General features: G+C 47.0%; 1 protein-coding gene across 3 annotated transcripts in view; it reads left to right on the top strand.

Annotated features, from left to right (window-relative positions):
- The window catches only part of MINDY3 (MINDY lysine 48 deubiquitinase 3), a 265,183-nt gene that overhangs the window by 230,622 nt on the left and 9,737 nt on the right, over positions 1 to 24,824 (top strand). For all 3 annotated transcript variants that reach the window (XM_063921468.1, XM_063921466.1, XM_063921467.1), the window contains exons 14-15: positions 4,531 to 4,618; positions 5,344 to 5,415. In XM_063921468.1, coding sequence (XP_063777538.1) covers positions 4,531 to 4,618; positions 5,344 to 5,415 — 160 coding nt within the window. The remainder of the gene's footprint in view (positions 1 to 4,530; positions 4,619 to 5,343; positions 5,416 to 24,824) is intronic.

Raw genomic sequence — 24,824 nt, 5'->3', positions numbered from 1 at the left:
TAACAGTCGGTGTATGTGTTCCCTCCTCTGCTTCTCATAACCAAGGTATTGAGAATTATAAGACATAGAGGAGTAAGAACTATACTCGTGGCTCCGGATTGGCCAAGAGGGACTTGGTAACCGGAACTTCAAGAGATGCTCACAGAGGACTAATGGCCTCGGGAGCTAAGAAGGGATTTGCTTTCAGCAAGTACCATGTCTGTTCCAAGAGGAACCGTGGCATCGGCCTTTAAGAAAGGACCTGCTCCAGCAGGGACCTTGTCTGTTCCAAGACTTACCGCGACTGCGTTTGACGGCATGGCGGTTTGAACGCCGGATCCTAAGGGAAAAGGCATTCCGGAAGAGGTCATACCTACCCTGGTCAAAGCCAGGAAGGAGGTGACCGCACAATATCACCACATGTGGTAAAAATATGTTGCGTGGGTGAGGCCAGGAAGGCCCCACGAAAAAATTTCAACTAGGTCGTTTTCTGCACTTCCTGCAAACAGGAGTGTCTATGAGCCTAAAATTGGTGTCCATTAAGGTTCAAGTTTCGGCCCTATAGATTTTCTTCCAGAAAGAATTGGCTTCAGTTCCTGAAGTCCAGACGTTTGTCAAGGGAGTATTGCATATACAGCCCTTGTGTGCCTCCAGTGGCACCGTGGGATCTCAACGTAGTGTTGGGATTCCTCAAATCATATTGGTTTGAACCACTCAAATCTGTGGATTTGAAATATCTCACATGGAAAGTGACCATGCTGTTGGCCCTGGCCTCGGCCAGGCGATTGTCAAAATTGGCGGCTTTGTCTTACAAAAGCCCATATTTGATTTTCCATTCGGACAGGGCAGAACTGCGGACTCGTCCCCAGTTTCTTCCTAAGGTGGTGTCAGCGTTTCACCTGAAACAACCTATTGTGGTGCCTGCGGCTACTAGGGACTTGGAGGACTCCAAGTTGCTAGACGTTGTCAGGGCCCTGAAAATATATATATATATATATATATATAATTCCAGGACGGCTGGAGTCAGAAAGTCTGACTTGCTGTTTATATTGTAGGCACCCAAAAAGCTGGGTGCTCCTGCTTTTAAGCAGACTATTGCTCGTTGGATTTGTAGTACAATTCAGCTTACACATTCTGTGGCAGGCCTGCCACAGCCAAAATCTGTAAATGCCCATTCCACAAGGAAGGTGGGCTCATCTTGGGCGGCTGCCCGAGGGGTCTCGGCTTTACAACTTTGCCGAGCAGCTACTTGGTCAGGGGCAAACACGTTTGCTAAATTCTACAAATTTGATACCCTGGCTGAGGAGGACCTGGAGTTCTCTCATTCGGTGCTGCAGAGTCATCCGCACTCTCCCGCCCGTTTGGGAGCTTTGGTATAATCCCCATGGTCCTTACGGAGTTCCCAGCATCCACTAGGACGTTAGAGAAAATAAGATTTTACTTACCGATAAATCTATTTCTCATAGTCCGTAGTGGATGCTGGGCGCCCATCCCAAGTGCGGATTGTCTGCATTACTTGTACATAGTTATTGTTACAAAAAAATCGGGTTATTATTGTTGTGAGCCATCTTTTTTAGAGGCTACTTCATTGTTATCATACTGTTAACTGGGTTAAAATCACAAGTTGTACGGTGTGATTGGTGTGGCTGGTATGAGTCTTACCCGGGATTCAAGATCCTTCCTTATTGTGTACGCTCGTCCGGGCACAGTACCTAACTGAGGCTTGGAGGGGGGTCATGGGGGGAGGAGCCAGTACACACCATGTGATCCTAAAAGCTTGCTTTTGTGCCCTGTCTCCTGCGGAGCCGCTATTCCCCATGGTCCTGACGGAGTCCCCAGCATCCACTACGGACTATGAGAAATAGATTTATTGGTAAGTAAAATCTTATTTTTACAGTTCCTCACAAACAGAAGGTTCTGTTTTTTAGAAGATGTTCTACTATAATGTGGTGTTTTTGTTTGGGTACTTATAACAAATGTGTAATTCATTTACCAGAAGAAAAACAAAAGTCCTTTGTAAATGTGGGAAATAAATCTGATTTGTGAAATACCTGCAGATGAATTGCACATGCTGTGCAAGTTGTAAGCAAGTTTGTGTAAATACAGTGCTTCCACATAGACACAAACAAGCCACATGTGACCTGTGTGTGCAGCTAGCTATTGCCATCATATCTGGGGTTATGTGAACGGTTCTAGATTCTCACGGTATTTCATGTGACTTTCCTATTGGATGAATTTATTGCTTTCCAGTGTTTGACATAAAGTTTTTCAGGAACCTCTGGTAACCCTAGAACCAGAGTTTCCCAAACTCCGCCATTACAGTTAACGTTTTGAGGATATCCATGCTTAAGTGTAGATGGTTAAATCAATCTGACTGCGGTTCTAATGAAGTCACCTGTGCTTAAGCATGTATAACCTTAAAACCTGAACTGTAATGGCAGAGTTTGGGAAACTGACCTAGGGCCTAATTCAGACCTGATCACCCGCTAGGTTTTTTTTGCAGCGCTGCCATCAGATAGTAGCCGCCCACGGGGGAGTGTATTTTTGCTTTGCAAGGGTGCGATCGCATGTGCAACCGGGCGGTACAAAAAATATTTGTGCAGCTTCTGAGTAGTCCAGGACTGACTCAGCCGCTGCGATCACTTCAGCCTGTCCAGGACCGAAATTGACGTCAGACACCCGCCCTGCAAACGCTTCAACATGCCTGCGTTTTTCCTACTACTCCCAGAAAACGGTCAGTTAACACCCACAAACGCCCTCTTCCTGTCAATCTCCTTGCGATCGGCTGTGCGAATAGATTTTTCGTAAAACCCATCGCACAGCAACGATCCGCTTTGTACCTGTGCAATGCGCCTGCGCATTGCGGTGCATGCGTAGTTCTGACCTGATCGCAGCGAAAAAACCTAGCGTGCGATCAGGTCTGAATGACCCCCCTATGCCAGTTTTTCTTAGCCTCTGTCCTCAAGGCACGCTAACGGTCCAGGTTGTAAGGATAGCCATACTTTAGCACAGGTGACTAAATTAGTAGCTCAGTTTATTTTGATGTATTCAGCTGTGCTCAAGCATGGATATCCTCAAACCCTGGATTATATATTTACTAAAGGTTGATTTTGATTGAATAAAAAAATAATTTGCAAATCGATCTCAATGTTGGATCCAGGGACTGAAACACACATTTGCTAACAGCTCATTTTTTATTTTTTTTATACTTACATTATTAAATATTAGTACATGTGTGTTTTAGACTTGGAAGTACAACATCGATTTTTATCTATTTAAATTGATCAAAATCGACCTTTAGTACATGTACCCCTAGTGTGCCTTGAGGGCAGAGGTTGGGAAACACTGACCTAGACCAATGCTTCCACAACTTAATGTACGGTCCTCACTGTAGTTTTTGTTGCGTTTGCTGAGTGTTCTGGAAGCAGCAGTTTGTCATATTTTTGTTGTCTGAGGTACACTATATAAATCCAATTTATGTATCTCTTCTGAAGGCTTATTATTGTCGCACCCATCCTATGTATTATCTCTAATCCGTCTCAGCAACAAAGGGTTATTGCATGTGAACAATAGGGTTGTTTTTTTTTTGCTGGAGATGTAAAAAAAAGAAAGAAGACTATATCTTTTTCCGGGGCACACTTTATGAATATTTTGGTTATTGCATGTGGACAGAGTCCGCAATGTTGAGTACAGATGGGCCAAGTGGTTCTTATCTGGCGTCAATTTCTGTGTTTCTAATATTTAAAATGGCGTTTGGTATACGTTGCCGTTAGGTAGGATCCCGGCAGTCAGCATACAGACGACTGTATTTCGGCCGCCAGAATGCCGGCAGGGGGACGAGCATAACGAAGTGGGAATAGCCCCTGTTAGCCGGCTGGTGGCATTGAGTGTTAGGGATCCTGGCGTCGGTATGCTGACCGCCAAGATCCCAATCGTCGGCAACTTAACCGCATCCCCTTTTAAAATGTATAAGGTAAGCTTCTAATGTGCCATGCATTGGAGTGACACATACATTAGCCAGGCCGTTAATGAACCCCAGGAATAATTTATTTTGGCAATATGCTCTCATGGACCTGATGCAAGAAACAGAAGCATAACTCTTAGCAGCTAATCCTATATTAGCTTTCAGCAGCCTGGTTCCAGTTTAGCTAATCTCTTGGTTAGTTGAGGTGGCAGATAGGATCCACCCGCTCTGTATGATAACCTGGCCTGGTGTCTTCAGACCTACATGTATTGCTCCAGTGCTTAACATGCATGGCACAAGTCTTGTTGTGTCTCAAGCCTAGGTTTGCTTACTACATTGTGTCCTCGGATCTGAGAAATGTTTTCCTAATAAGGTACTGTCTCCCAAAATTATGATCACTGTTTTGGTTTTAATCATAAGATTATGCAGTCTTAAAATAAACCCCTGTTTGGCGAACAAGATGCCATTCTGATGAATGTCTCCTGAAATCTGGAAATAGAACTGCAATCATTGGCAGGACCACATATTTCAGGAACGCAGCAAGGCGCATACTCCCTGCTTATTATTTCATTTCCAATGTTTTCTAGTGTAAACCTCATGAAGACCAAATTAGACCCAGAAGGGCTGGGAATCATATTACTGGGCCCGTTCCTTCAGGAGTTCTTTCCTGAGCAGGTACAGTATGTTGCCTTCTTTTGCTTTTGGTGGTCTGCGAGCGGCCCGACATGCTGCCGTTAGATGGGAACTGCTGCTATGAATGTAACTGGGACGATTTTTCCATTTTAGTGGGCGCAATCTGCCATCAAGTTTCATATTAGAAAATATTAATGAAATAGATCTGTGTGCAAAGTTTCTGGAGTTTGTCAAAATTAAAGATATATCTTGTTTGGTTTGTAGTGCACATATTTTATTATCAGTTATTTATATAGCGCACACATATTCCGCAGCGCTTTACAGAGAATATTTGGCCATTCACATCGGTCCCTGCCCCAGTGGAGCTCACAGTCTATAGTCCCTATCACATGTACACACGCACACACATACACGCTAGGGTTAATATTGTTGTGAGCCAATTAGCCTATCAGTATTTTTTTGGTTTTGTGGGAGGAAACCGGAGTACCCGGAGGAAACCCACACAAGTACGGGGAAAATATACAAACTCCACACAGTTAGGGCCATGGTGGGAATCGAACCCATGACCTCAGTGCTGTGAGGCAGTAATGCTAACCATTACACCGTCCGTACTGGCATATGCTGGCTTTAGTAACCTTTTTGCTTTTTGGGCTTGTGGGTTTTTTTTTTTGTTTTTTTTTATTGGGCTTTTTTTATTATCCAGTTTGTGTTCCACTTGTATTTTACTGTGCATGTTTATAATACTGTTTTATTTTTGTTTCTGTAAGGGTTCAAAAGTCCCAGAATCCTTTAGTGTGTATCATTACAATGGATTAAGGCAGTCCAATCATAATGAAAAGGTATGTGCCATTTGAAGTCATTTCACACCCTTCCGAAGTTGTAGCACAAATGTATTTTTTATTTTAAAGAAATTACATTTAAACATAAAGATATAGAATAATGCATGTACAGATATGTTCTCGTACACGTAGCCTCAATACGCCATGCGGAACAAGACTCTTGGCGCGAGGGAGCCGCATCGAGCGACGTAGTGTCTTTCCCATATTTGTGTCCCAGTCACAACATGATGCGACGATACCACTTCACAAGACTGCATTAATAAGTTTGATGTGCAACACTTGTATGTTTGTGTGCGACTGAATGTGTTTACAAAGCACGACGACACTTGTCTCACGCGGGAGCCGGCACGCCAGGGAGGGCTGTTTGGCGCAACTGTAGAATACTGAAAGGTGTGCAGCACAGGAGTTGTCGTTTCAGGTGATACAAAGGTCGGCAAGCTGTGTAATTAGATATTAGTAACAGGACTAGGGGGGTTATGTTGCCACGTTTATAGGTCACTGGTAAGACCTTACCTTGGTTACTGTGTGTAGATCAACACATATAAATTAATAAAATAGAAAAGAGTCTAAGAAGGGCTGCACAACATAGCATGATCTACACAGCACAGCTTATCAGGAAAGACTTGAAGAGCTGAACATGTGCAGATGTGTCCTTCATTAGCTTGCTGAAATGGAACCAAAGAACCTTCTGTCTCACGCCACGGTGATGGATACATTGGTGCACAATGTTATCCGTTGTTCTGCAAGCGGCAATGCATAGCACAGCCGCAGAGTGGCCAGCATACGGTTTGTAACCTGTGAATTTTTGCAAGCTCTCGCAAAGTTTCCAAGCGTCTTTCTCAAGGAAAATGTGCACAAATAAAACAAGTGGGAGTGACAAGGCTACTTTGCTAGCGAACACTGATCAGTTTGATGTGAGACCTTTGTACATCCGTGTGGGAGCGTAAGAAGGACTGCGATGTGAGCAGGCAGTGGTAGCAGTAGCAGCGTCCTTCTACATATGTGCATTACTTTCGCAAAAATACCCTGTAGACTCACTAAACCTTAGTGCGAGATGTTCTTAACAGAGCACAACATCTCATGCCACTATATTTAAAATGTGTGAGAGCGGAGCTAAGAAAGAATACATCACTACAGCTAACAGGAGAGCAGGACCAAGCGTCTTCTGAAATATACAATATAGAGGTGTTATACCACTTTTACACCAAAATCCCGTATCCCACCCGGTATTTGAAACACTGTTCCAATCCAGGTCGGACCTGGGATTTCCAGCCGTTTACACTGTGGTGCTGACCCGGAATATTCCCAGGTCACCACTGTTCACACTGCACTCGGGTGCAGTGTATTTTCGGCCAGTGCTTTGAGGTGACCTCTTTTCCAAGCGCCAGGAAACCCGCTAATAGGGACCCCTGGGGTGCCTACATGACTCAGTCACTACGGCAGCTGCTGTTGAGCTTCCCCCAGCCTGTGTCTCTGCAGTGATTGGACGCAGCACTCATGCATTCACTTTCGCCACGGCACCGCTGCTGTCTGCATAGCAGGGCGAACAGCAGCAGCAGCGACTGCGTGTACTCTGTCCCCCACCCTCCCGACCCGCACACTGCAGTTGTGAGGCATGGGCTCTCTCATTGCTGGAAATGGGTCCTGGGTCAGATGACCTGGATTACCTGTTCACATTACCCCTCAACATGGATCCTACCTGTGTTCAATCCCTGGTTTATTTGCGGGTAAATCGACCAGAGTTACATTTTTTGGGAGCCGTTTACACTGACGGCCGGCCCCGGGTCGACCCGGCAATAACCCAGGTTTTTGACTTGGTATAAAAGGGGTATTACTAGGCTTCAGTAAGGCTGGAAATGCAAAAAGTAGACACTAGAATAATGGCGAATGTTAAAATTGAAGGAAGGAAGACAGAATGGTAACATATGGAAGAATAGAAGAAGTGTTTGAGCTCTGTCAGTGTCCAACTGCTGCTTTATGTATAATTCCACATTCTTATCTATTTACTGTAATTTTTATATTGTTAAATTTTTATGTATTTTTCCCCTTGAAGCATTTTACAATTCCACCCTTTGCAGGTCTGTGTGGTTTTATAGCTGAAGCTTACAGAAATGTTTGAGACGGAGTGAGCTTGCACAGCATAAGCATCGCCTTACATGCATTATTTATTGCAGTTTATAGAGCTAAATGTAGTATGAGAACTAATTCAAATATACAAGCCTGGGCCGTTGGCACTGGCATCCCTGGCGATGAATAACGGCCTAGCACATACTGAAATTACAAGATCAAGGATGAGGGAAAAAGCATTTGGTGTAGTCAGTCTATAGATGGGACGAGCCTGTAACTAGGTGGGCAAAGGGGGAAACATTTGTGGCCTTTCAATATTACATCATTCAACCCACTGGTATGAAAACTGTGGTTCTCCGGCTGCTATAGTACTGTAAGTCTAAAGATGCTCAGACTGGTTCTACTAATTACTAATAATAAACCAAAAAAATCAGGCATCTGTGCAATCACGTTACCTATGGAATTTGTGATGGGGGTGCTTATCCCTCTTAGACCCCAACATGCCAGGAACACTGTCTAGATTAGCAGAGCTAGCAGTCTGGACTGGTCAAGGCAACAAATAATTTCCTGCTGCACGTCCATGCACCAGATGCTCCAAGGTATAAAACCACTTCCACATTCAATGAGAGAGCAGGTTTTCTTTTTCCATTATCCATATGGCTGACTTGTTTGGGATGTGAAGCTGTTTTTTGGTTCCCAGGAGTTCAGTGTGGCCCTCCTTCCCCGAGCTGCCCCAGGGGGCTTATGGTTCGGTCTCTGTTCCAGCAAGTTTGGTTGGGCAAGAGCCTTTGGGTTCCAGGAAAACTGCTTGTGCTAGAGTCTTTGTCTAGTCTCTTTGCTAAAGTTTTGCATGTCCCGGATGTTTGGCACAAGCATAAGTGTTCACTGATATTCAGGCTTCTGGTCCCGATTCTTCATCCAGTGAGGAGTGGTGCCATATTCAGACTTATTGGTTCTGCTGTACGCTGGACATGATTCTCTATTGAGATGTATTATGAAGCATCCATGTGCTGAAAATCTGTCATAGATTTCCAAGGCTTCTCTCCCAGCCTATATTACACCATAAGTCTTCCAGGTGACGAGACCAAATATTTTGCTCTGTGGACAGTTATTCAGTGTTTACTCTCGGTGGAGGATTTCATTCCAGGTCCAGACTGGCAACAGCGTTTGGAAATTCATTCAGACCTATTACTGGTGCAGAAAACAAAGATTTTATTTTGTTCTGAACTTGAAATCCTTGTATGCCCAGCATTTTCAAGATGAAGTCTCAAGGTCTGTCCGAAGAAATTCAGGTTGTCTATATACATCAAGGATGTGTATTTGTATGCCCCTATTTGAGAGGGACATCACAATCTTCTCCAGTTGGTGGCTCATACCCTGCATTACCAGTTCAATGTACTTCTGTTCGGTCTGGTGACTGTTCTATGAGTGTTCATATAGATTATGGCTGTGATGCAAATCTTCAATGGTTCAAGGAGATGACTCTATTAGTACCCACCTAGATGATTCCAAGGTTAGTTTCCCCATCTTTGGTACAGGCCCATGTACAAGACTTAGCACAGATGTGGAATCCCATAGGTGAATTATCAATTACAATAACTAACTTGAGGCCTTCCCAAGGTTTGGTTTAATTGGAGCTCCTGTTTGGCACCTAGCTTTAGTGAGCGTTTCTGACACAGAGCAGGATTCTTATTGCAAATCTTGGTGAATCCCTTGCTGGAACACAAACAAACATCAGCATGAGTGACCTGCATGTGCAGTTTCACTCAAATGTGAATACATGTCATAATCCTTTGGAAAGGGGTAAAGACTCCACATACCAGGGATTAGTCCCTTCATTCAGAAGTCTGTCTTCAGCTAATGGGAGGGTGGGGTCAGCCAGTCGTTGACATAATGCTTCTCAGTTGAACCACAAGGTAGTTTCTGGTAGATGCAATGTTGGTGACATGAGACTTTCATCTCATTTACTTGTGTTCAGTGGTGATGCTTCTGATGATGCTAATGAAATTAAAAAGAAAAGGCTTTTCAGTTATCCTGGTTGCTGTGGATGGGCCTCTAACTTAGAGGCTCTAAGAACGTGGTAAATGGACATTTTCACCATGGCGCAGGGTCCACCTTGGCATCTTTCCCCAATGCTTGACCTGTAAAGCCAAAGTCCTTTTCTTCATCTGAATTCAGCGGCTTGCTTTAACATTGTAGAAGCCATGATCCTTAGATCAAGGACTATGCTGAAGTGCAGGGAACCAGTTTAGATGGAAATTGCTACATATTATGGAAGATTTAAGTCTCTTGGTATGAAAGGCAAGGGTTTCTGTCAGGATGGCCAGGTTTCTGTTCTTACAGAAGTGTCTGTAAGGTAGAATGAGAACTATTTCCCTAGAGATTCAGTTTTCATCTCTTTTGGATTTCTTTCAAAGCATGTTGGCCCTATTAAAAGCCATCAAGAAGTTTGTACAGGGGTTTACTACATGTACAGCCTCCATTTTCCACTCCTATCGTTATGTGGAACCTTAATTTTGGTGTTTATTGCCTTACATCATGAGTCTTCAACCTGCTGCCGTCCAGCTGCTGTTAAACTACACATCCCAGCATGACCTGCCTCATTTTTAGCATGCCTTTAATGGCAAAACTGTGGCAGGGCATGCTGAGATGTGTAGTTCAACAGCAGCTGTAGGGCCACAGGTTGGTAGATCCATGCCTTATAGCATCCTCCCTTTTAGCTATTAGAGTAGGTGGAGTTAGTTTCTCACCTAGAAGACTGGTTACCTTTGTTTATTACAGCAGTGAGGAGAGTTCAGAGCTGGACGCCCTGTTTGGTCTGCTTTTCTATGAGGATAAAGCTGTCCTTTGGACCAAGCCACCTCTTCAGCTGATTCGGACTTTCTAACCTTTTGTAGATCTATAGGGGTATATGCAATTGCGGTCGAATTCCGGCTGGAATTCGACCGTTTTTTAATTCGACACAATTTGACAGTCAGACACCCTGTCGCCGGGACCCGAATTCGACATATTCAATAAAAAACGGATTAGACAGTCCCGCTGTCGAAAAACGGACCAATTGACGGATAGTGGGCGTCCTGGATACGACTTTTTGGACGGCACAAAAGTGTTTAAAAAACCCAGAAAAAAATTGCGTGGGGTCTTCCCTCCTAAGCATAACCAGCCTCGGGCTCTTTGAGCCGGTCCTGGTTGTAAAAATACGGGGGAAAAATTGACAGGGGATCCCCCGTATTTTTACAACATTTTTGTCCCCCGTGCAAAAAATACGGGGGACAAAAAGCGTAGGGGTCCCCCGTATTTTTAACACCAGCACCGGGCTCCACTAGTCAGAGAGATAATGCCACAGCCGGGGGACACTTTTGTATCGGTCCCTGCGGCCCTGACATTAACTCACTAACTATTCATCCCTGGCCGGGGTACCCTGGAGGAGTGGGGACCCCTTAAATCAAGGCCCCCCCCCCCCCCCTCCAGCCACCCAAGGGCCAGGGGTGAAGCCCGAGGCTTGTCCCCCCCCCCCCCCCCCATCCAAGGGCTGCGGATGGGGGGCTGATAGCCTTGTGTCAAATAAAAGAATATTTTTTTGTAGCAGAACTACAAGTCCCAGTAAGCCTCCCCCGCAAGCTGGTACTTGGAGAACCACAAGTACCAGCATGCGGGGGGAAACGGGCCCGCTGGTACCTGTAGTTCTACTGCAAAAAAAATACCCAAATCAAAACAGTACACGCACACCGTGAAAGTAAAACTTTATTGCATACATGCATGCCGACACACACATACTTACCTATGTTCACACGCCGACTCTGTCCACTTCTCCATGTAGAATCTATGGGGTACCTGAAAATAAAATTCTACTCACAAAAATCATGTGTAGCATCTGTCCTCTTCTCCTTATAATCCACGTACTTGGCAAAAAAACAAACCGCATTACCCGGACCAAGCACTGAAAGGGGTTCCATGTTTACACATGGGACCCCTTTCCCCGAATGCCGGGACCCCCCGTGACTCCTGTCACAGAGGATCCCTTCAGCCAATCAGGGAGCGCTACGAGTAACCTCACCGCTGACCGCAAAGTTCCCACCATTGAAGATAATGGAGCGGCATAGTGCTATGCGCTGTCTGACAGCTCAGACGCGCACAGCCAATCAGGAGAGTTCCACGACGTGGCGCTCCCTGATTGACTGAAGGGACCCTCTGTGACAGGAGTCACGGGGGGTCCCGGCATTCGGGGAAAGGCTTCCCATGTGTAAACATGGGACTCCTTTCAGTGCGTGGTCCGGCTTTTGCGTTTTGTTTTTTTGCCAAGTACGTGGATTACAAAAAAGAAGAGGACAGATCTACACTGGATTTTGGTGAGTATAATTTTATTTTCAGGTACCCCGTGGATTCTACTTGGAGAAGTGGACCGAGTCGGCGTGTCAACATAGGTAAGTATGTGTGTGTCGGCGTGCATGTATGTAATAAAGTTTCTCTGACGTCCTAGTGGATGCTGGGACTCCGTCAGGACCATGGGGAATAGCGGCTCCGCAGGAGACAGGGCACAAAATTTAAAAGTTTGACCACTAGGTGGTGTGTACTGGCTCCTCCCCCTATGACCCTCCTCCAAGCCTCAGTTAGGTTTTTGTGCCCGTCCGAGCAGGGTGCAATCTAGGTGGCTCTCATAAAGAGCTGCTTAGAGTAAAAGTTTTGATAGGTTTCTTATTTTCAGTGAGTCCTGCTGGCAACAGGCTCACTGCAACGAGGGACTTAGGGGAGAAGAAGTGAACTCACCTGCGTGCAGGATGGATTGGCTTCTTAGGCTACTGGACACTAGCTCCAGAGGGACGATCACAGGTACAGCCTGGATGGGTCACCGGAGCCGCGCCGCCGACCCCCTTGCAGATGCCGAAGTAAGAAGAGGTCCAGAAACCGGCGGCTGAAGGCTTTTCAGTCTTCATGAGGTAGCGCACAGCACTGCAGCTGTGCGCCATTGCGCTCAGGCACACTTCACACCAGCGGTCACTGAGGGTGCAGGGCGCTGGGGGGGGCGCCCTGGGCAGCAATGAGATTACCTTTCTGGCTAAAAAGAATACATCACATATAGTCCCTGAGGCTATAAGGATGTATTTCACCCCTGCCAGGTCTCAGAAAAACCGGGAGAAGAGCCCGCCGGAATAGGGGGCGGGGCCTATCTCCTCAGCACACAGCGCCATTTTCCTACACAGCTCCGCTGCTAGGAAGGCTCCCAGGCTCTCCCCTGCACTGCACTACAGAAACAGGGTAAAAAACAGAGAGGGGGGGCATTTTTTGGCGATATTATATATATTTAAGCAGCTATAAGGAAACAACACTTATATAAGGTTGTTCCTATATAATTATAGCGCTTTGGTGTGTGCTGGCAAACTCTCCCTCTGTCTCCCCAAAGGGCTAGTGGGGTCCTGTCTTCTATCAGAGCATTCCCTGTGTGTCTGCTGTGTGTCGGTACGTGTGTGTCGACATCTATGAGGACGATGTTGGTGTGGAGGCGGAGCAATTGCCGGTAATGGTGATGTCACCCCCTAGGGAGTCGACACCGGAATGGATGGCTTTGTTTATGGAATTACGTGATAATGTCAGCACGCTGCAAAAGTCGGTTGACGACATGAGACGGCCGACAAACCAATTAGCACCTGTACAGGCGTCTCAAACACCGTCAGGGGCTGTAAAACGCCCTTTGCCTCAGTCGGTCGACACAGACCCAGACACGGACACCGAATCTAGTGTCGACGGTGAAGAAACGAACGTATTTTCCAGTAGGGCCACACGTTATATGATCACGGCAATGAAGGAGGCTTTGCATATCTCTGATACTGCAAGTACCACAAAAAGGGGTATTATGTGGGGTCTGAAAAAACTACCTGTAGTTTTTCCTGAATCAGAGGAATTGAATGACGTGTGTGATGAAGCGTGGGTTACCCCTGATAAAAAACTGCTAATTTCAAAGAAGTTATTGGCATTATACCCTTTCCCGCCAGAGGTTAGGGCGCGCTGGGAAACACCCCCTAGGGTGGACAAGGCGCTCACACGTTTATCCAAACAAGTGGCGTTACCGTCTCCTGATACGGCCGCCCTCAAGGATCCAGCTGATAGGAGGCTGGAAAATACTCTAAAAAGTATATACACACATACTGGTGTTATACTGCGACCAGCAATCGCCTCAGCCTGGATGTGCAGTGCTGGGGTGGCTTGGTCGGAGTCCCTGACTGAAAATATTGATACCCTGGATAGGGACAGTATTTTATTGACTATAGAGCAATTAAAGGATGCATTCCTTTATATGCGAGATGCACAGAGAGATATCTGCACTCTGGCATCAAGAGTAAGTGCGATGTCCATATCTGCCAGAAGAAGTCTATGGACACGACAGTGGTCAGGCGATGCGGATTCCAAACGGCATATGGAAGTATTACCGTATAAAGGGGAGGAATTATTTGGGGTCGGTCTATCGGATTTGGTAGCCACGGCAACAGCCGGGAAGTCCACCTTTTTACCTCAAGTCCCCTCCCAACAGAAAAAGACGCAGTCTTTTCAGCCGCAGTCCTTTCGTTCCTATAAGAACAAGCGAGCAAAAGGACATTCATATTTGCCCCGAGGCAAAGGAAAGGGTAAGAGACTGCACCAAGCAGCCCCTTCCCAGGAGCAGAAGTCCTCCCCGGCTTCTGCAAAGGCCTCAGCATGACGCTGGGACCTTACAAGCGGACTCAGGGGCGGTGGGGGGTCGCCTCAAGAATTTCAGCGCACAGTGGGCTCACTCGCAGGTGGACCCCTGGATCCTGCAGGTAGTATCTCAGGGTTACAGGTTGGAATTCGAGAAGTCTCCCCCTCGCCGGTTCCTAAAGTCTGCTTTGCCAACGTCTCCCTCCGACAGGGCGACGGTATTGGAAGCCATTCACAAGCTGTATTCTCAGCAGGTGATAGTCAAGGTACCCCTTCTACAACAGGGAAAGGGGTATTACTCCACGCTATTTGTGGTACCGAAGCCGGACGGCTCGGTAAGACCTATTTTAAATCTGAAATCTCTGAACCTGTACATACAAAAATTCAAGTTCAAGATGGAGTCACTCAGAGCAGTGATAGCGAATCTGGAAGAAGGGGATTTTATGGTGTCCTTGGACATCAAGGATGCTTACCTTCATGTCCCAATTTGCCCTTCACACCAAGGGTTCCTCAGGTTCGTGGTACAAAACTGTCATTATCAGTTTCAGACGCTGCCGTTTGGATTGTCCACGGCACCCAGGGTCTTTACCAAGGTGATGGCCGAAATGATGATCCTTCTTCGAAGAGAAGGCGTATTAATTATCCCTTACTTGGACGATCTCCTGATAAGGGCAAGATCCAGAGAACAGCTGGAGGTCGGAGTAGCACTAACTCAAGTAGTGCTCCAACAGCACGGGTGGATTCTGAATTTTCCAAAAAGTCAGGAACCTCCTAAAACCAGGGACAGTGTCTGTGCATCAATGCACAAGAGTCCTGGGAAAAATGGTGGCTTCTTACGAAGCGATTCCATTCGGCAGATTCCATGCACGAATTTTTCAGTGGGATCTGCTAGACAAATGGTCCGGATCGCATCTGCAGATGCATCAGCGGATAAAATTGTCGACAAGGACAAGGGTCTCTCTGCTATGGTGGTTGCAGAGTGCTCATCTGTTGGAGGGCCGCAGATTCGGCATACAGAACTGGGTCCTAGTGACCACGGATGCCAGCCTGAGAGGCTGGGGAGCGGTCACACAAGGAAGAAACTTCCAGGGCGTGTGGTCAAGCCTGGAAACGTCTCTTCACATAAATATACTGGAACTAAGAGCAATCTACAATGCTCTAAGCCTGGCAAAACCTCTGCTTCAGGGTCAGCCGGTGTTGATCCAGTCGGACAACATCACGGCAGTCGCCCACGTAAACAGACAGGGCGGCACAAGAAGCAGGAGGGCAATGGCAGAAGCTGCAAGGATTCTTCGCTGGGCGGAAAATCATGTGATAGCACTGTCGGCAGTGTTCATTCCGGGAGTGGACAACTGGGAAGCAGACTTCCTCAGCAGACACGATCTTCACCCGGGAGAGTGGGGACTTAATCCAGAAGTCTTCCACATGATTGTGGTCCATTGGGAAAGACCAATGGTGGACATGATGGCGTCCCGCCTCAACAAAAAACTGGACAGGTATTGCGCCAGGTCAAGAGATCCTCAGGCAATAGCTGTGGACGCTCTGGTAACACCATGGGTGTACCAGTCAGTGTATGTGTTCCCTCCTCTGCCTCTCATACCCAAGGTACTGAGAATTATACGGCAAAGGGGAGTAAGAACGATACTAGTGGCTCCGGACTGGCCAAGAAGGACTTGGTACCCGGAACTTCAGGAGATGCTCACGGAAGATCCGTGGCCTCTACCTCTAAGAAGGGATCTGCTTCAGCAGGGACCGTGTCTATTCCAAGACTTACCGCGGCTGCGTTTTTGACGGCATGGCGGTTGAACGCCGGATCCTAAAGGAAAAAGGCATTCCGGAAGAGGTCATCCCTACCCTGGTCAAAGCCAGGAAGGAGGTGACTGCACAACATTATCACCGCATTTGGAGAAAATATGTTGCATGGTGTGAGGCCAGGAAGGCCCCGACAGAGGAATTTCAACTGGGTCGATTCCTACATTTCTCTAACGTCCTAGTGGATGCTGGGGACTCCGTCAGGACCATGGGGAATAGCGGCTCCGCAGGAGACAGGGCACAAAAGCAAGCTTTTAGGATCACATGGTGTGTACTGGCTTCTCCCCCTATGACCCTCCTCCAAGCCTCAGTTAGGTTTTTGTGCCCGGCCGAGAAGGGTGCAATCTAGGTGGCTCTCTTAAAGAGTTGCTTAGAAAAAGTTTTTAGGTTCTTTATTTTCAGTGAGTCCTGCTGGCAACAGGCTCACTGCATCGAGGGACTTAGGGGAGAGATTTTCAACTCACCTGCGTGCAGGATGGATTGGATTCTTAGGCTACTGGACATAGCTCCAGAGGGAGTCGGAACACAGGGCTCGCCCTGGGGTTCGTCCCGGAGCCGCGCCGCCGACCCCCCTTGCAGATGCTGAAGATGAAGAGGTCCGGAACCAGGCGGCAGAAGACTCTCAGTCTTCATCAGGTAGCGCACAGCACTGCAGCTGTGCGCCATTGTTGTCAGCACACTTCACACAGCGGTCACGGAGGGTGCAGGGCGCTGGGGGGGGGCGCCCTGGGCAGCAATGTATAATACCTGTATGGCGAAAAATACATCACATATAGCCCTTGAGGCTATATGGATGTATTTAACCCCTGCCAGATATCTAAAACTCCGGAGAAGAAGCCCGCCGAAAAGGGGGCGGGGCCTATTCTCCTCAGCACACCGCGCCATTTTCCCTCACAGAAAGGCTGGTGGGAAGGCTCCCATGATCTCCCCTGCACTGCACTACAGAAACAGGGTTAAAACAGAGAGGGGGGGCACTGATTTGGCGATATGTATATATATTAAAATGCTATAAAAGGAACACTTATATAAAGGTTGTCCCTGGATAATTATAGCGTTTTGGTGTGTGCTGGCAAACTCTCCCTCTGTCTCCCCAAAGGGCTAGTGGGTCCTGTCCTCTATCAGAGCATTCCCTATGTGTGTGCTGTATGTCTGTACGTGTGTGTCGACATGTATGAGGAAAATATTGGTGAGGAGGCGGAGCAAATTGCCTGTAATGGTGATGTCACTCTCTAGGGAGTCGACACCGGAATGGATGGCTTATTTATGGAAATTACGTGACAATGTCAACACGCTGCAAGCCGGTTGACGACATGAGAGGGCCGGCGAACAAATTAGTATCTGTCCAGGCGTCTCAAACACCGTCAGGGGCTGTAAAATGCCCATTTACCTCAGTCGGTCGACACAGACCCAGACACGGACACTGATTTCAGTGTCGACGGTGAAGAAACAAACGTATTTTCTTTTAGGGCCACACGTTAAGGGCAATGAAGGAGGTGTTACATATTTCTGATACTCCAAGTACCACAAAAAAGGGTATTATGTGTGAGGTGAAAAAACTACCTGTAGTTTTTCCTGAATCAGATAAATTAAATGAAGTGTGTGATGATGCGTGGGTTTCCCCCGATAGAAAATTATTGGCGGTATACCCTTTCCCGCCAGAAGTTAAGGCGCGGTGGGAAACACCCCTCAGGGTGGATAAGGCGCTCACACGCTTATCAGAACAAGTGGCGGTACCATCTACGGATAGGGCCGTACTTAAGGAGCCAGCTGATAGGAGGCTGAAAAATATCCTAAAAAGTATACACACACATGCTGGTGTTATACTGCGACCAGCGATCGCCTCAGCCTGGATGTGCAGAGCTGAGGTGGCTTGGTCGGATTCCCTGACTAAAAATATTGATACCTTTGACAGGGACAGTATTTTATTGACTATAGAGCATTTAAAGGATGCATTTCTATATATGCGAGATGCGCAGAGGGATATTTGCACTCTGGCATCAAGAGTAAATGCGATGTCCATATCTGCAAGAAGATGTTTATGGACACGACAGTGGTCAGGTGATGCAGATTCCAAACGGCACAAAGATGTATTGCCGTATAAAGGGGAGGAGTTATTTGGGGTCGGTCCATGGGACCTGGTGGCCAGGGCAACTGCTGGAAAATCCACAGTTTTTTACCCTAAGTCACATCTCTGCAGAAAAAGACACCGTCTTTTCAGCCTCAGTCCTTTCGTCCCTATAAGAGTCATATCTGCCCAGGGATAGAGGAAAGGGAAGAAGACTGCAGCAGGCAGCCCATTCCCAGGAACAGAAGCCCTCCACCGCTTCTACCAAGTTCTCAGCATGACGCTGGGACCGTACAGGACCCCTGGATCCTACAAGTAGTATCCAAGGGGTACAGATTGGAATGTCGAGAGGTTTCCCCCCTCGCAGGTTCCTGTAGTCTGCTGTACCAATGTCTCCCTCCGACAGGGAGGCAGTATTGAAAACAATTCACAAGCTGTATTCCCAGCAGGTGATAATAAAATTACCCCTCCGACAACAAGGAAAGGGGTATTACTCCACACTATATGGTGGTACTGAAGGCTAGGTGAGACCTATTCTAAATCTGAAAAATTTGAACACTTGCAAGGGTTCAAATCCAGATGGAGTCACTCAGAGCAGTGATAGCAAAGAACAAGGGGACTATATGGTGTCCCGGGACATCAGGGATGCTTACCTCCATGTCCCAAAATTTGCCTTTTCTCACCAAGGGTACCTCAGGTTCGTGGTACAGAACTGTCACTATCAGTTTCAAGACGATGCCGTTGGATTGTCCAAGGCACCCCGGGTCCTTACCAAGGTAATGACCGAAAGGAGGATTCGTCTTCAAAGAAAATGGACGACCTCCTGATAAGAACAAGGTCCAGAGAACAGTTGGAGGTCGGAGTAGCACTATCTCAAGTAGTTCTACGACAGCACGGGTGGATTCTAAATATTCCAAAACCGCAGTTGTTCCGACGACACGTCTGCTGGTCCTAGGGATGATTCTGGACACAGTCCAGGAAAAGGTGTTTCTCCCAGAGGAGAAAGCCAGGGAGTTATCCGAGCTAATCGGGATCCTCCTAAAACCAGGAAAAGTGTCAGTGCATCATTGCACAAGAGTCCTGGTAAAAATGGTGGCTTATTACGAAGCGCTTCCATTCGGCAGATTTCACGCAAGAACTCTTTAGTGGGATCTGCTGGACAAATGGTCCGGATCGCATCTTCAGATGCATCAGCGGATAACCCTATATCCAAGGACAAGGGTGTCTCTCCTGTGGTGATTACAGAGTGCTCATCTTCTAGAGGGCCGCAGATTCGGCATTCAGGATTGGATGCTGGTGACCACGGAGGCCAGCCTGAGAGGCTGGGGAGCAGTCACACAAGGAGTGTGATCAAGTCTGGAGAATTCTCTCCACATAAATATACTGGAGCTAAGAGCAAATTTATAATGCTCTAAGCTTAGCAAGACCTCTGCTTCAAGGTCAGCCGGTATTGATCCAGTGGGATAACATCACGGCAGTCGCCCACGTAAACAGAAAGGGCGGCACAAGAAGCAGGAGGGCAGTGGCAAAACTGCAAGGATTTTTCGCTAGGCGGAAAATCATGTGATAGCACTGTCAGCAGTGTTCATTCCGGGAGTGGACGACTGGGAAGCAGACTTCCTCAGCAGGCACGACCTCCACCCGGGAGAGTGGGAACTTCATCGGGAAGTTTTCCGCATGATTGTGAACCGTTGGGAAAGACCAAAGGTGGACATGATGGCGTCCCGCCCGAACAAAAAATGGGACAGGTATTGCGCCAGGTCACGAGACCTTCAGGCGATAGCTGTGGACGTCCTGGTAACACCGTGGGTGTAACAGTCGGTGTATGTGTTCCCTCCTCTGCTTCTCATAACCAAGGTATTGAGAATTATAAGACATAGAGGAGTAAGAACTATACTCGTGGCTCCGGATTGGCCAAGAGGGACTTGGTAACCGGAACTTCAAGAGATGCTCACAGAGGACTAATGGCCTCGGGAGCTAAGAAGGGATTTGCTTTCAGCAAGTACCATGTCTGTTCCAAGAGGAACCGTGGCATCGGCCTTTAAGAAAGGACCTGCTCCAGCAGGGACCTTGTCTGTTCCAAGACTTACCGCGACTGCGTTTGACGGCATGGCGGTTTTGAACGCCGGATCTTAAGGGAAAAGGCATTCCGGAAGAGGTCATACCTACCCTGGTCAAAGCCAGGAAGGAGGTGACCGCACAACGTTATCACCACATGTGGTAAAAATATGTTGCGTGGGTGAGGCCAGGAAGGCCCCACGAAAAAATTTCAACTAGGTCGATTTCTGCACTTCCTGCAAACAGGAGTGTCTATGAGCCTCAAATTGGGGTCCATTAAGGTTCAAGTTTCGGCCCTATAGATTTTCTTCCAGAAAGAATTGGCTTCAGTTCCTGAAGTCCAGACGTTTGTCAAGGGAGTATTGCATATACAGCCCTTGTGTGCCTCCAGTGGCACCGTGGGATCTCAACGTAGTGTTGGGATTCCTCAAATCATACTGGTTTGAACCACTCAAATCTGTGGATTTGAAATAGCTCACATGGAAAGTGACCATGCTGTTGGCCCTGGCCTCGGCCAGGCGATTGTCAAAATTGGCGGCTTTGTCTTACAAAAGCCCATATTTGATTTTCCATTCGGACAGGGCAGAACTGCGGACTCGTCCCCAGTTTCTTCCTAAGGTGGTGTCAGCGTTTCACCTGAAACAACCTATTGTGGTGCCTGCGGCTACTAGGGACTTGGAGGACTCCAAGTTGCTAGACGTTGTCAGGGCCCTGAAAAAAAAAAAATATATATATATATATATATATATATATATATATATATATAATTCCAGGACGGCTGGAGTCAGAAAGTCTGACTTGCTGTTTATATTGTAGGCACCCAAAAAGCTGGGTGCTCCTGCTTCTAAGCAGACTATTGCTCGTTGGATTTGTAGTACAATTCAGCTTGCACATTCTGTGGCAGGCCTGCCACAGCCAAAATCTGTAAATGCCCATTCCACAAGGAAGGTGGGCTCATCTTGGGCGGCTGCCCGAGGGGTCTCGGCTTTACAACTTTGCCGAGCAGCTACTTGGTCAGGGGCAAACACGTTTGCAAAATTCTACAAATTTGATACCCTGGCTGAGGAGGACCTGGAGTTCTCTCATTCGGTGCTGCAGAGTCATCCGCACTCTCCCGCCCGTTTGGGAGCTTTGGTATAATCCCCATGGTCCTGACGGAGTCCCCAGCATCCACTAGGACGTTAGAGAAAATAAGATTTTACTTACCGATAAATCTATTTCTCATAGTCCGTAGTGGATGCTGGGCGCCCATCCCAAGTGCGGATTGTCTGCATTACTTGTACATAGTTATTGTTACAAAAAAATCGGGTTATTATTGTTGTGAGCCATCTTTTTTAGAGGCTACTTCATTGTTATCATACTGTTAACTGGGTTCAAATCACAAGTTGTACGGTGTGATTGGTGTGGCTGGTATGAGTCTTACCCGGGATTCAAGATCCTTCCTTATTGTGTACGCTCGTCCGGGCACAGTACCTAACTGAGGCTTGGAGGAGGGTCATAGGGGGAGGAGCCAGTACACACCATGTGATCCTAAAAGCTTGCTTTTGTGCCCTGTCTCCTGCGGAGCCGCTATTCCCCATGGTCCTGACGGAGTCCCCAGCATCCACTACGGACTATGAGAAATAGATTTATCGGTAAGTAAAATCTTATTTTCCTGCAAACAGGATTGTCTATGGGCCTAAAATTAGGGTCCATTAAGGTTCAAATTTCGGCCCTGTCGATTTTCTTCCAGAAAGAATTGGCTTCAGTTCCTGAAGTCCAGACTTTTGTAAAAGGAGTACTACATATACAGCCCCGGTTGTGCCCCCAGTGGCACCGTGGGATCTCAATGTAGTTTTGGATTTTCTCAAATCCCATTGGTTTGAGCCACTCAAATCGGTAGATTTGAAATATCTTACATGGAAAGTAACCATGCTACTGGCTCTGGCTTCAGCCAGGAGAGTGTCAGAATTGGCGGCTTTGTCGTATAAAAGCCCATATCTGATTTTCCATTCGGACAGGGCAGAATTGAGGACGCGTCCTCATTTTCTGCCTAAGGTGGTATCAGCGTTTCACCTGAATCAGCCTATTGTGGTGCCTGCGGCTACTAGCGATTTGGAGGATTCCAAGTTGCTGGACGTTGTCAGAGCATTGAAAATATATATTTCAAGGACGGCTGGAGTCAGAAAATCTGACTCGCTGTTTATACTATATGCACCCAACAAGATGGGTGCTCCTGCTTCTAAGCAGACGATTGCTCGTTGGATTTGTAGCACAATTCAACTGGCACATTCTGTGGCAGGCCTGCCACAGCCTAAATCTGTCAATGCCCACTCCACAAGGAAGGTGGGCTCATCTTGGGCGGCTGCCCGAGGGGTTTCGGCATTACAACTCTGCCGAGCAGCTACGTGGTCAGGGGAGAACACGTTTGTAAAATTCTACAAATTTGATACCCTGGCTAAGGAGGACCTGGAGTTCTCTCATTCGGTGCTGCAGAGTCATCCGCACTCTCCCGCCCGTTTGGGAGCTTTGGTATAATCCCCATGGTCCTGACGGAGTCCCAGCATCCACTAGGACGTCAGAGAAAATAAGATTTTACTTACCGATAAATCTATTTCTCATAGTCCGTAGTGGATGCTGGGCGCCCATCCCAAGTGCGGATTGTCTGCAATACTTGTACATAGTTATTGTTACAAAAAAATCGGGTTGTTTATTGTTGTGAGCCATCTTTTCAGAGGCTCCTACGTTATCATACTGTTAACTGGGTTCAGATCACAAGTTGTACGGTGTGATTGGTGTGGCTGGTATGAGTCTTACCCGGGATTCAAAATCCTTCCTTATTGTGTACGCTCGTCCGGGCACAGTATCCTAACTGAGGCTTGGAGGAGGGTCATAGGGGGAGGAGCCAGTACACACCACGTAGTGGTCAAACTTTTAAATTTTGTGCCCTGTCTCCTGCGGAGCCGCTATTCCCCATGGTCCTGACGGAGTCCCAGCATCCACTACGGACTATGAGAAATAGATTTATCGGTAAGTAAAATCTTATTTTTACTTTCTCGGTGTGCGTGTACTGTTTTTATTTGGGTATTTTTTTGCAGTAGAACTACAGGTACCAGCGGGCCTGTTTTCCCCCCGCATGATGCTGGTACTTGTGGTTCTCCAAGTACCAGCTTGCGGGGGAGGCTTGCTGGGACTTGTAGTTCTGCTACAAAAAAACAATATTCTTTTATTTGACACAAGGCTATCAGCCCCCCATCCGCAGCCCTTGGATGGGGGGGGGACAGCCTCGGGCTTCACCCCTGGCCCTTGGGTGGCTGGAGGGGGGGTGGACTCCAGGGTACCCCGGCCAGGGGTGACTAGTTGGGGATTTAATGCCACGGCCGCAGGGACCGCTATAAAAGTGTTCCCCGGCTGTGGCATTATCTCTACAGCTAGTGGAGCCCGGTGCTGGTGTTAAAAATACGGGGGACCCCTACGTCTTTTGTCCCCCGTATTTTTTGCACCAGGACCGGACGCAGAGCCCGGTGCTGGTTGTAAAAATACGGGGGATCCCCTGTCAATTTTTTCCCGTATTTTTACAACCAGGACCGGCTCAAAGAGCCCGAGGCTGGTTATGCTTAGGAGGGGGGACACCACGCATTTTTTTTCTTGATTTTTAACCCCTTCCCACTGAAAAACATGATCTGATCTCTCCATATTATTTTAGTCAGTAAAAAAAAAAAAAATATTCTTTTAAAAAATATATAAATAATACTTGTGGCTCCTAATAGACAAACCAAGTAGATAATCCCTTCTAATATAAATTAATCAGCAACAAAAAAAACATGTTTTTAAAAATTTTTATTAGATTCCGCCACCAAAATGAGGCGGACTGAAATTGACGAAATGACTGTCGAAAAGCACTGTTGTCGAATCGACATTCTTCAATTGAATATACTTTTGTCGAAAAGCCGCATTTTTACCATTGCAGACATGTCGAATTTGACAACTGTCGAATTTCAAAAAGTCGAATCTGAAACGGCCGTTTTTTTTGTCAAAGTACTGTATTGCATTGTCGAAAAAAAAATTTGTGTTGAAAATGCCCCGTTTTTCGACATTTGCGGCAATTCGACCGCAATTGCATATACCCAATAGTAGAAGAGGGATCTCATCATTCTTTAAATGTTAGGGTTTTACAGACTTCTGAGGAAAAAGGATGCCCACAAGGCGGATGATCTTTGTATTCTATGATGCGCAGAAAAGGGGTTGCTGGCATCTCAGTAGTCCTTTGCTAGGTGGATTTCTTGTAATATTTGTCAGGTCTGTGGTGGGGCTGGACTGACAGCTTGTTCCTGAAAATCTGAAGGCACGCAGCATGGTGCTTCAGCTGAGCAACGCTATATCGCCACCTGCTATATTCTGTGTTTGTGGTCTGCTAGTTTTTGAAGGAAGCTGATCGTCCCAAACGTAGCTCCCCCTCGTTTCATTTAGTGTGAGCTTTGGGACTTTATCACATATTAAATCCTTTTTCTTCAGGCAATTGGAGGACTTGGGTGTCCACCCGCTATGCTCCTGTTTGCTGCTGATGTCTGAGAATGCGTCTTCCCCTTGTTAGTCCAGCAGGAAAGGATAGAGAGGAACATTGTTAAACATAATGGGGTGCTCCTAGAAGGAATGGGGTATTGGGAGGTGGGAGGGTGAATAAGTTAAAATTTAACGTCCCCGCACTCCTAATGTACCCATTATGCAGCAACATTTTTTACAGAAGAACTTAAAT

The sequence above is a fragment of the Pseudophryne corroboree genome, chromosome 5 (assembly GCF_028390025.1).
Source record: "Pseudophryne corroboree isolate aPseCor3 chromosome 5, aPseCor3.hap2, whole genome shotgun sequence".
Lineage (NCBI taxonomy): Eukaryota > Metazoa > Chordata > Amphibia > Anura > Myobatrachidae > Pseudophryne > Pseudophryne corroboree.
This window is presented reverse-complemented; position numbering and strand designations above follow the sequence as displayed.